This window comes from Mus caroli, unplaced genomic scaffold, assembly GCF_978045245.1.
Source record: "Mus caroli unplaced genomic scaffold, Mus_caroli_1 scaffold_9, whole genome shotgun sequence".
NCBI lineage: Eukaryota > Metazoa > Chordata > Mammalia > Rodentia > Muridae > Mus > Mus caroli.
This window is the reverse complement of record NW_028227264.1, coordinates 114,822,821-114,835,456: the sequence shown is the minus strand read 5'-3', so window position 1 is coordinate 114,835,456 and position 12,636 is coordinate 114,822,821. Positions and strand designations below refer to the sequence as shown.

Genomic DNA, 12,636 nt, shown 5'->3' with positions numbered 1-12,636 from the left:
GCAAGCCAATTCAATTTGACAGCTGGGTGCAGTGGGAAACATCCCTGGGGAAGGGGCTTGCACTTTGAATTTGCACTCTGCCATCAGCTATTCACCAGGTCTCAACTAAACCACTTAACCCATTGAGATCTCAGTGCCCAGTCTAAAAATACTCACTCTGATTCAACCAAACCTTAAAAGCCCAAAATGGCACAATGAACATGGAGTCTCTTGGGCCTTGAACTTAATATCGATCCCACTTTCATCATTAGGCAATTTATAAAATAATGTGTGATCGCCAAGCTTAATAAAAACAGAAATAGAACACCCAGGATTGTATCAGAAATGGTGTGGGACCCAGAGTGCAGTCACAGAAGTAATGGGGCAGTGTGTGTGTGTGTGTGTACGGAGTGGAGTGTGAAGAGGGGACCTTAGGCTACAGTTATCAAGGGAGAAAGGTGTATCAATGGGAGACTTAAACCAGATTTTTAAGCATTAAAGTCATTGCTCTTCCCGGAACAGCTTGTTACAAAGAGATTCACAAAATGACAGCTGCAGAATATATCTTCCAGTGGAGCTGGCCAGGAGGATGCCAAAGACAGTTCCGCTGTGGTCCTATAGGGGTTATTATTACTGTATCTTGCCTCTTCACTACTCCTGAGTTCTTTCCCTTTTAGCCTGGGAGATTCTCCTTTGTACTCTATTCTTGTTTACACCCCCCCCCCCCACCTAAAGTTCTGGCTATGTCTTGATGAATATTTTCCTAATCTTAGGCATTTTGCATACCCCCCATTTGCTGCTTGTCATTTCAAAGATTCACTTCTTTAAAAAAGAGCCTATTTAATTTTTTAATTTTTAAATTATTACTATATGCTGCAGGGTCTTGCTATGTGGCCTAGAAGAGTTTGCTATCCTGCCTCTGCTATCTGAGTGCTGAGATTTTTACGAGTCATTATGTCTGACTCTAAATGATTGTTTTATTCTTAAACTTTATTTTAAAAGTAAGCCTTTTATTGCTATAAGATTAAGAGTGTGCATTTTGCCAGGCAGTGGTGGTGCACGCCTTTAATCCCAGCATTTGGGAGGCAGAGGCAGGTGGATTTCGGAGTTCGAGGCCAGCCTGGTCTACAGAGTGAGTTCCAAGACAGCCAGGGCTACACAGAGAAACCCAGTCTCGAACATTTTGTGTTTCTCAAGAGTATGGAAATACAAATTTTAGGATATTACTTTATGGTAATGTAATAGACAATCTTATCTCCTTGTCAATAGTCATGCGATAGCCATGGGATGTAGGCCTCTCTGAGAAGTGATGTTATGACCAGGATATATTTTATATGCCTTTTATATGCCTTCAATGCTCTCTTCTTTTTGATATGAGACAGGACACCCTATTCAGAGGCATGGCAGCTTGCCTTTCTGATTGATAAGAAGTTCTCATCTATTAATCAACCCAAACACAGTTGACGCTCTTCCACAGGTCCTGGACGTTTTACTCTTTGATAGCTGCACAAGGCCAGCATTCCATTTGTTGTGATCTGAGTGTGATTTAGAGATATTCCTCATGTTTCCCTAGGAAAAACATGTCAACATGCTTCATATCGAATCCAGGAGGTCCCGGCGAAGAAGTTCTGAAGTTGAAATCTTCGTGGACTGCGAATGTGGCAAGACGGAATTCAATGAGCTCATCCAGTTGCTGAAATTTCAGACCACCATTGTGACCCTGAATCCGCCGGAGAGCATTTGGACAGAGGAAGAAGGCAAGGCTGATTTCTTTTTTTTCTTTAGTGGCTGACTTTGGAATATGACAGATGTCCCAAAGGCGAGTTAACATTATCAAACCTGCACTGTTACCTGCAGATCTAGAGGATGTGCCGTGGTTCCCTCGGAAGATCTCTGAGTTAGACAGATGCTCTCACCGAGTCCTCATGTACGGCACTGAGCTTGATGCTGACCATCCAGTAAGTCTGCCACTTTCCGGTCAATGTGCCATGTTCTGTGCTGTAATGCTGTATTGTAGAGCAATTTCGTGTTTATCCCTCATGACCAAGAGCAGGCTTTCAGATGATTAAGTTTCCCCGTACATGTGTTGGCACGAAGTAGGTTAGAAAGATGGCATTCTCACATAGAGTTTATTTATAAAATGGTTGGGCAGAGGAGGAGATTGTATGCCTTGGAGAATATTTCTGTGGAATTAGACAGCCTAAAATATACTTGTGGATGGTGACCCTTGGAAGAACGGTGAACCGAAATTGATCACACCTTTGGGAAACCAGGGAGGACTAGATGTGATGGAGCTCGGTGAGAGAATAAAATTCTTGCCATTTTCCCTGACTGGAGGTAGTTAAGAGCAGAGTTATGTCTTGACTTCAGTCTCAACGGAAAGGCAGAAGAGCTTTAAAATAAGGCCGTGATGGAAGAGGCATCCCTTCCCACATCTACCCTGAATCTATCTACCACTGTTCCCTCCTCGACTCCAATAAAAGTGACCATCTTTAGAGAAATATGACACTTGGGTCGGCATTTCCCATTTTCACCCCCTCCCCCACTTTATATTGGTTTTTATTTAACACAAGAGACCTGGAAACTTCTTTATGGCCAGAATGAAGTACGGTGAAGTAAGCAATATACACATTCATTATGAGCATCCTCCCCCCCCCCCCAGTGTGCGGTGGATCACAGTGGGTGGATACAACCCTGAGATCCAAACAGATGGGTCTTGCTTAGTGGGAGGTTATGAGGGTAATGGTTTACAGGAAAACTGTTTAAATGGAGAAAATCGGAGAATGTGATTATACAATCACTGTGCCCTGAACAGTGGTACCTAAGTCTAAGCATAGGACTGGCAGCATCAATAGCATGAATAGCATCTTGTTTTAACCAACCCATACTTCTTTATTTTGAGATTCACGGCAAGTTCAAAACAGACGAGATTTAAGGACTTAAAGGAGTCATTTGGGGCTAGAGAGGTGGCTCAGCTGTTAAGAGCACCAGCTGCTCTTCCAGCTGAGTTCAATTCCCAGCAACCACATGGTGGCTCACGACCATCAGTAACGGGATCTGATGCCTTCTTCTGGCATGCAGGTGTTTATTCAGATAAAGCAGCCATATACATAAAAATACATATATTTTTAAAACCAGGGGCTGGCGAGATGGCTCAGCGGGTAAGAGCACTGACTACTCTTCCAAAGGTCCTGAGTTCAAATCCCAGCAACCCCATGGTGGCTCACGACCACCCATAATGAGATCTGACGCCCTCTTCTGGTGCACCTGAAGTCAGCTACAGTGTACTTACTTATAATAATAATAAATAAATCTTAAAAGTATAAATAAAGGACTCATTCGGCATAATATACCAATTCAACCCAATGCAAATATACCGGTGGGACCAAATAAATGGTTCCACACACCTACTATTGTTGCATTATTTGCTGAAAGCTGAAACAATATAGACATGATGTGTTCTAGTTGCAGCACAGCATAAACATTCACAGCGAGTCCTACAACAGCAACAGAACACGTATTAAGCAGTGGCTTTAGCCGTCATCTATGTGTTATCTTCCCTCTCCCAATTTCAGAAGAACTGCAAATCAGTGCAGGCTGATTTAAACGATTAGGAGGATGAAGACTACATAGGCGCCCGCCGCTAACTGTCAGAATGGCGTTGGTGAGGTCCGTCTACCTCTGTACCTTAGGGTGCTTTAATGTGAAAAGTAGAAATAACAATTCTTACTGACCTCAAGGGGGTGTTTGAGAAGCCAAGTTAATAAAGAAAAAAAGGCAATCTGGCAACAGGAAATGTTGAAATTCGGTAAGGAAACACCACATGTAAGCATCCAAATCACTGCTTAGATGGGAAAGGAGCTTTTTTTTCTTTTAAAGACTTATTTATTATATATAAATACACTGTAGCTGTCTTCAGACACTCCAGAAGAGGGTATCAGATCTCGTTATGGGTGGTTGTGAGCCACCATGTGGTTGCTGGGATCTGAACTCAGGACCTTCGGAAGAGCAGTCGGGTGCTCTTACCCGCTGAGCCATCTCACCAGCCCAGGTAAAAGGGCTTGTGAGATCCTCTCCTGTCTAAAAGCTCCCTTAGTGAGGTTTGAAAATTACTTAACCCAGAGGAAGGGTTTGCAGCCATTTGAGTGGAACCGCCGCAGGGGCCACTGACCTTGCTGTGAACAAAACGCATTCCAACATCAAGAGCAAATTTTTTCTGCACTTAACTTTATCCCATCACTCCTAATTACACCTGCTTTATGATACCTTCACTTATTTTCTGTGCAGCCACTTGAAATAATTGCAAGTACTTAGCAATCCCCTACGTCTCTTGTCATTTTTTAAACCACATATATTCGCCTTAGAGGCACACACCAAATATTCATCATGCAAGATTCGATACTGGCAAGTTGGTGCTTTCCTAAGTTTTGATTTGGTGAAGAAGATGGGAGGAGTTGTCTAAGGACTTTTTATGTCTGAGAATGACTACGGTCATTCTAGGACAGACACAGGGGCTCTTGACGTGAGACAGAGCAGGAAAAGCTTAGGATATAGATCATGCTGCTTTGAGAAAGTAATAACTAGATGGGCCTACGGCTTTCAAGTTTAACGGACAAAGAAATTGCCTGGGAAATATTTGGAAATACAGACAGTGTCTCCCTGGGGCATTAGAGTCTGTGTTTCTTGAGAGCTCCCAGTTAAAGCTCACACTAGGGGATAAGGGACCATGGTTTTTGACTTGCCAGGGCCAAGACTGGGAGAGTTTTTCAAGATGAGGTTCAAGGCCTACTCTTCAGACACTGTAAAAAAATGAGACCTCAAGTCATCCCCCAAGAGCTGAGGGAAGGGGACTTTCCACCAACAGACTGGGAAGTCTGTTTGGAAAAGGGTTTTTAGAAGATTCTGACCTACTTCAAGTGTGAGAATTATGTCCTAACTCTTTGAAGCTTAAATCAGAATCTCTGGGGGAAGTGGCCACGTCTGAAGTGTTATTAAAACTCCCCAAGTGGGTTCTAATATCACACCAGGTTTGAGCTGTTGGAGGTGCTTCTTTGAGTGGCAGCATAAATTAAACTGGGCACATTAAGGTTCAGGCTGGGTTTTCAGTCCATTTTGATTTAATTGAGGGGTAGAGTTGTATAGGAGGCCCTCTCCGGATGCTAGGGTCGCCAGATTTTTACGAATAAATATATTAGGTTGCCCAGTAAAAGTAGAAAAATGTGTCATTTATCTGAAATTGAAATTTAACTGGACATCTTGTATTTTTATCTGGTATCCCATCCCTGGCTTCAGTTCAGGATGGATGGCCAAAATTGCTCTGTGTCAGGAATGGCTGGTTGCAGCTCGTAAACGTCTCTTACTTTGCCAGTCCGTGGATGAATCCAGGAAGCGCTGGATCTCCCCCCACCCTCACCCCCGCGCTCGACATTTGTGTAATCACTGCCACTCTCAGCTAATGAGGCATGATGAGCAAATCTCTCTCTCTTGCATTCCTGGAAAAGGTGCAGGTGTTTGCCGAGGAGGGCCTTGAGGTTCTTCTGGAGGTCCTGCAGATTACGACGCAGTTACCATGGTGTCCGGCCTGGCAGGAAACAGGGAACAGGTGCTGCTGGGCTTTTCACGGGACTCTTTCCCTGTTTTTCACGGGCCTGCTTTCATTCTGAGTCATAAACGTGCTTGGAATTCTTCAGCTCTCCCATCCCAGGTAGCCCGTTCTACTAGTGAGTGAGAAACCCCCTTTCCAGCATGAACCTGCTACCGTCTACACAGGAGACGTTTTTCTATTTAGGCCAAAGACCCCTATGTAAATGTGGTAACTATGCTCACAAGCTTTGCTTCTGTCTACATTGTAGGGTTTTAGGAGCCTGCCTAAGAGCCTTAGGTTAAAAACCATCTGAATTGTAAGTGCAAGGGGAAAAAACATACTAGTTTTAGTCCCTTTTACAGTCTTAAGAGAGATTTTCCTCTCTCCCCTCGTGAGTACCTCTTTTGTTATTCCAAGAAGAAAGGTAATTCTTCTGTTATGCCCAGCACACAGCCAGCCATATGAAGGAAGATTTCTAGCCTTGAGCTTCATTCTCTTTCAGCTGGACAAGAGGACTGGGCTGTTTTCTGCTGAGCTTGTGTTCCCTTTGTACATCCATCCCACCTTGCAGAAATGTTTATATTGCTGCTTCAGTAGCCTAGGCCACAGTGGGCACCTCTTAATTACCACTGATTTTTATGGTCCTCGAGGCCAACACGATTGCTTGTCTTCTGTGGTTTGCAGCCTCAGCTTCATGGTCATTCTTGGTGGTACAGGTGTATACACATAAGAAGCAGACACAGTCCCCGTCCTCCCCCTCCCTCCCCCCCCCCCCCCGACTTTTGACAGCTTGAAGAAACAAGTCCAGCAAGAATTGGTTGTGTTTGGATGAAAAGAAAAGGCAAGTAAGAAGCTGATGGCCATGAGGAGAGGAGGAGGAGAGACGGTTTAGTAGACCAGGAAGTCCTCTCACAAGTCCACGTGGTTGATAAGTGGCAGCCTCCGTGTTTAATTTCCCAAGTGGATAAGGTTAGATTAAAATATTTTTTTAATTATTATTTCATATTTTAAATAAAAAATCTTGCAGTTGGCTGAGACACATTAGACTGAGAGTCCCTCAGTGGGATGAACAGAGCAAGCCTGCCCTTGTGCAGGAGATTCACCTAGACTTGCACTGTGTGATCATAAAACACAGCAAAATCTCCTCAGCCCCTGCTAACTTGGGGGTCTGATAATTACTCGGAGTGACCGAGTCTTTGATAAATGCTACCTTTATTAGTTATCTACACACAGCGATTAAAATGGGGGATGAACATGCAAAGCTGACCTGTCTTAAAGGAACAGGCTAAGATGAACTTGTTATCAAGGTCAGTTTCTTGTGAGTGATATTTGAAAACCAAAAGATCCTGCACGAAATATTAATCTGTTTAACTTAAGCCACGCTGCTTGCCTTGTGGAAAGGTAAACTCTGGCCCGGATTCCCATCCATCCCAAATCAGTAGATCCACGTTGAAAGAGGTTTTACTGTAAGCACAATTCCGATTTTGCCTGCGTCGTCGTCAAGTCGGTCATCTGAGGATAAGACTTACATTTGAATTGCGCAGCCCCGGTGCTTCTCTTTTAGGTCTTCTGCAGCTCATTTCTCGGCACTTTGGTAAATGACTTAATCTCTTTTCTGTTTAAGGGATTTAAGGACAATGTCTATCGACAGAGGAGGAAGTATTTTGTGGATGTGGCCATGGGCTATAAATAGTAAGTACCTGCATCCGTCTTTCTTGTCAATGGCTAGTTAGGAAAAAACACATGCTGTGTTAAACAGAGCTGTCTTCTCTGCACTTTGCCACTTGCAGAAGACAGACAGGAGGTGTTTTAAACGTCTGCCAACATCCCAGGCTTTAAATGCCAAACCTGATGTTTGACATCTGGGGATAATTGTGAAATCATGAGCTCTGCGGGCTCCATCCCTAGTGCTACACTGATGCCACTGTGGCTGCAGCCCCATTAATTAAGCCCCATTGAGCCACTACTGTTTTCTTGGCCAGGCTTGAAAACCGTTCTCCGGTTTGACTTGGACTTTTCAATAAGCTATATCAGTGTCCACTATTTCCCAAGAAAAGGAGAGAATTAGGCAAGAATGGGCCAAGGAATCCCGCAAGCAGCCAGTGTAGAAATGAAATGTGTTCGATTTGCACGGAAAGGAAAATACCGGACAAATTCCGGTCTGGAGTGTTGGGGAGTTTAATCGTCACATTGCAGGGTTCGGAGGAAGATGGCATGAGCGCTGTGTGTTGTGAACGGCCATTGGTAGCGGTGATAGGCTGAGTGTGAGACTGACGTGATTGTACATATTTACTAAATGCTTTGACTGGGGGAAAAAAAAAACAAACAGAGCAAGCGTTAGGCCCTGTTCCTTCTGTTCTCACTGGTATATGATCAGCAATATGAAGTGTGTCTGTGGAACGAAATGTAAATTCATGCCTGGTAAGGGAAAGACTTTCCTTGTACTCTAGTTGAGACTAGTTAATAAGTTTAACTGACTTCTGAGGCAAAGATTATCACGGATGAGGACGTAGGATACATGTGTACTGTAGAGGGCATTTGTGTCGCCTGCTTTCCTTTCTTCTCTCTCTCTTCCTACTTCTTTCAGTCTGCTCTCTACCTTCTCTTCTCTCTCTCCTTTCTTTCTTTGGGCGAATACTTTGTTCATTTTAACTTCCATTCATACTCTGAACTGTGTCCCTCCCTCCTCATAAGGCCAAGGCAACCTTCATCCATTTTCCATCACCATTATAAAAACTGCAATTACAAAACCAAGAACTACCTGGTACCTGTTTTTCTATAGTGTCTGCTCTCTTCCAAGGAGTGTTTTCCCCCATGCTGTGACTTTTGACATCAACACATGATTGGCCATAGCCCAAACCCAGGTTCTGACGTGCCCCGACATCACTCTCTAATCCTATGTCCCAGCGTATCCCAGTTAGATAGGCAAGAGGGGGCCCCGATGGACTAAATTCACTCTTCACAGAAAGCATACTGTAGCAGGCAAGAATGGATATGGGCTCCTAGCTAGGCTCTCTCTGACTTACAGACTATCTTCATGGAATAAGACCACAGACCCTTTGAGGGGTGAGGGCGAGTAGTCTTTCGGGCATGCTCTGTCCAGGATATGATAAAAGTCCAGTGCCAAGCTGTCTTTTCTCTTGGAGAAAATAGGTGGCTAAAAACCATTCTGGCTTCCATAGGCCCTGCACACACGTGGTGCACACACTTACATGCATGCAAAATAACCATGCATATAGAGCAAAACGAAATAGATAAATCTAAAACAACAATAAGATATATTTCGTAATTGATGCTATGTGTAATATATTATACATATAACTATAGATGGTTTAAACACAGCATTTTGTGGGCATAACGACCAAAGGAGTAGCTTAAATGTGACTTCTCTCTTCTCTGAAGAGCCCAGACACCGAGCAAAGACAGTGTGGTGGTGATCTGTCCCAAGGAGCTGTGGGAACAGAAGCATCGGCTTGAAGGAAGTGTGTTTATATGCTTGAAGGAAGTGTGTTTATATGGAGAAGAGAGTGCAAGGGTGCGGGGTAAGGCGGTCTGAGCATTAACAATGTTTGGCTTTTGTCAGCTCTCATAGCTAAAGGGGTGACGCTGAGCTGTGTCTGAAGTAGGCCTTAGAGTCTGGAACAGGGGAAGGTTTTGTGCTGAATGGAGAACGACTGGCTAAAGCTGGGGCATCTCAGGACGTAGTAGTTTGAGGCTGGTGTGCTGAGTTCAGGCCCATAGGACCCAACTCTTAAAATGGAGGGTTCAGGAGACAGGACTTGGCAGGAAGGTGTGAACTCACTACTTTATAGACAACGCTTTCCAGACCCTCTGCTGTCTGGGGGATTCTCTCATCCCCTATAGAGGGGAGGTCACTTTCTATCTGGGCACTGGTTGGTGAGGTACAGAGCCAATCAAAGAGTGCTGACTCCAGAGATGTTGCAACCTGCTCCTAGGACCTCGAGCAGAGGCCAGGCTATGTAGGCAGAATAACAAAGTATTTTGAAACTGGAATCAGACCATCTGGGTTGGAGGGCTGGTGCTGTTCTATCCACAAGCCCCTTCATCTGCAGAGTGTTACTATCGGCAGGCCCCATCTGACAGGGCAAGGCAGGGATGTAAAAAGAGGATGTATGCTCTGTGCTTGGCGCTGTGCCTGGATCCTGATCAGGGCTCAGTGTGTCAGTTGTTATTACCGTCTTCCAGCTATGCTTTGCTTGCTCATTAAGAGGCTGTTGGGTAAACGGATTATTTTTGTGCTGACAACCATTCTTTTTTTTGTGGAGAGATTTCATAAAAAGAGATTACACTCCCCCCCCCGCCCCGCGCTTTTTTTTTTTTTTTAATGTGTGAGAGAAGCTGTCAAGATAGTGATAACGATTTGGCAGTTGTCTTGGGTGCTTCTTGTGAGTGGAGAGCGTGAAGGAGTCACTTATGGGTTGTTGAACCAGGAGAATGTGACCCCAGGACTGGTGCCAAGGAGAGAGCAACAAATGTCACTTTACTACTGCAATTCCTTCTACTAGTGTGAGCCAAGTCTTGCCTGAGCTTGAGGATGGATAAAGGATAGCCCACTCATGTGTGTATATGTGCGTGCATATGTATGTGTGTGTGCATGTGTGTATGTGTGTCCATATGCATGTGTGTGCATATGTATGTATGTATGTGTATGTGTACCTGTATGTGCATGTGTGTGTGCATGTGTGTGCGTGCATATGCGTGTGTGCATGTGTGTGTGCATGTGTATGCATATGTATGTGTGCATGTGTATATATGTGTGCATATGTATATGTGTACATGTGTATGTGTGTATATGTATATGCATGTGTGTGCGTGTGTGTGCTTACACAGTTGCTACAGCCGGGTGGGGGAGAGGCACACATACTAACAAGTTCCAAATGGGCCTTGACTGTTTTCTCCTGTTTGCCATGCAGCAAGTGAGGTTCCTTTTTTTTTTTTTCTGTTTACAGAAAATGGAGATGCAGTTCCTCATTGAGCTAGGTGGTTTTGAGTGTTGGTGACTATGTGCGTGAACTGTGTGGAAATGTGCTAATGCTTCAGTGTGCTGAAAGGGCGCTCATTTCAGTGTCCTTTGGCTGGATGTGGCCCCAACTGGGAGGACTGGTCTGGGGGTCAATGTTTTGAAAGCAGGGTAGTCTTGGCAAGTCAGCCTATGAGGTACTTGCCAGGAGTTTGATGCCACAAGTGGGACCATTGGGGGGTGGGTGGAGATGAGGAAATACTGTAGGCTGTGGGAGTGGGGGGGTGGGGTGGGGTGGGGTGGGGGTTGTTCCAAGCTGACTGAAGGCATAAAGGAAAAGAAAGTGATTCAGAGCATTGCCTTGTAGCTCATAAAACACACACACACACAACACACACACACACACACACACACACACACACACGAGTTATAACTTGCCAATACTCAATAAAAAGTAAAAATAGGTGCTGTCTGCCACTGGGGGTGGGGGTGGGGCTAGGGGCAGGGGACAATATGCTGTTGGTGATTAGGTAGAAGACTTCCTGGTCCCTGGAGAGCAGTGGTAGGCGCATGGTCAGAGGCATTGAAAGAGATGGAGCACAGGTGTTTTAAGGTTGTTGAAGGAATCGTAGGTTGTAGCCGATGGGTCTCAAGGTAAGAAGGAGAGAGAGAAATAAGATACAGAATAATATGTATTGAAACCACAGCCATGAAACCCTTTAGGGGATTTGTGTTGAATGTTGAATACTGTGGGTTTTTTTTTTTTTTTAAATGGTAGTCTTGAAAGGATAAAACAGGGTGGGGGTGGAGAATCAACACAGGCAGAGAGAAATGAAAAAATTCCACTCTATGATGAAAAACAGCAGGCTCAAAGTCCATATTACTGTGAACTCCAAAGAGGTGAGGGAGCGGCAAAGTGCCTGCATGCTGAGAGCCACCAATAGATGCCACTCAGGCACAGCACTGATTGACAGTGCAGATGAGAAACTTGATTACCCAGAGGCCCGTGGCCACCTGCAGACAGGCCCCTCCACTCAGTGTCTGCAAGGCTTAATTGCCTCCCCAATAATCGCATAGGAAACAGTCCTTAGTGCAAGTGCTACTCCTTATGGCAGACCTGAGAATGAACACCCAGCCAGCCTGGGGAGGACACCATACTAACCTCTGACATACAGACTGCATCCTCTCCTCTCTAACTCAAATAGAGAAGTCTCGTGTAAATGGGGGAGGGGTGTTCCTCAATGGCGGGCACGTAGACTGGTACTTCCAGGGAAATTGAGGTGTGTGTGTGTGTGTGTGGCCGATGGCATGTAGAGGAAGAGAAAAAGAAGAGGTGGCTTTGTTAATGCAGCTTCCAGAGAGGGTGAAGCTCCAGGTATTTTGTCACAAGCCCCTTCATATTTTAGCCTAGCTACATTTCTATACTGAATTGTTAGGGAGCAAGATTGGGGGGAGAAATCAGGAATACAGTTTTTTTTTCTTTTAAATTAACCAGCAAATACATTCCCCCCTCCCCCTGGAGGCTGGTTTAATGATTACTCTTCAACAATGTGCATGCATATTTAATTAAATCATATTTTTGGTGGGGTGGTGGTAGTTATTTCAATTTCATTCTCTTGGAAGAAGGCCTCAAGCTCTGGCTTTAATTATACCACCGTTGTTTGTTTAACTTCTTCTCCAATGGTAGTATGCCTCCTTGGTGTAAATGGGACTTCTCCTGGTTGAAATTAAGGAGACACAGAGGCTCAGGCTATTCTGGCTTTTAGCCACCCACCCCCACCCCATGCACACTCCAGGAATCTGAGAAGTAAATTGGTGAACAACTGATGTCCCCAGGTAAGGTTAGCAGGAGGGGCTCAGCATGTCACAATTCCAGGCCTCATTTAGGGTTGGAACCCCTGCCCTACTTTCCAGTAAGACTCTTGGTAGCAAATTCAGGGACCCACCTGATTTCTTCTTTTTTTTTCTCTCTTTTTTTCCTTTCCTTCCTCTTCCTCCTCCTCCCTCCCTCTGCTCCTCCTTCCCTCTTTTTCCCTTCTCTCATTCCCTCCTTCCCTTCCTTCTTTCCTCCTTCCCTTCTTCCTTCTTTCCT

The 12,636-nt window shown here is 44.7% G+C and overlaps 1 protein-coding gene across 1 annotated transcript in view; it reads left to right on the top strand.

Moving 5' to 3' along the window:
* Tph2 (tryptophan hydroxylase 2) overlaps window positions 1-12,636 on the top strand; it is a 117,954-nt gene that overhangs the window by 10,279 nt on the left and 95,039 nt on the right. The window contains exons 4-6 of the mRNA XM_085843445.1: window positions 1,553-1,735; window positions 1,833-1,937; window positions 7,188-7,255. Coding sequence (XP_085699571.1) covers window positions 1,553-1,735; window positions 1,833-1,937; window positions 7,188-7,255 — 356 coding nt within the window. The remainder of the gene's footprint in view (window positions 1-1,552; window positions 1,736-1,832; window positions 1,938-7,187; window positions 7,256-12,636) is intronic.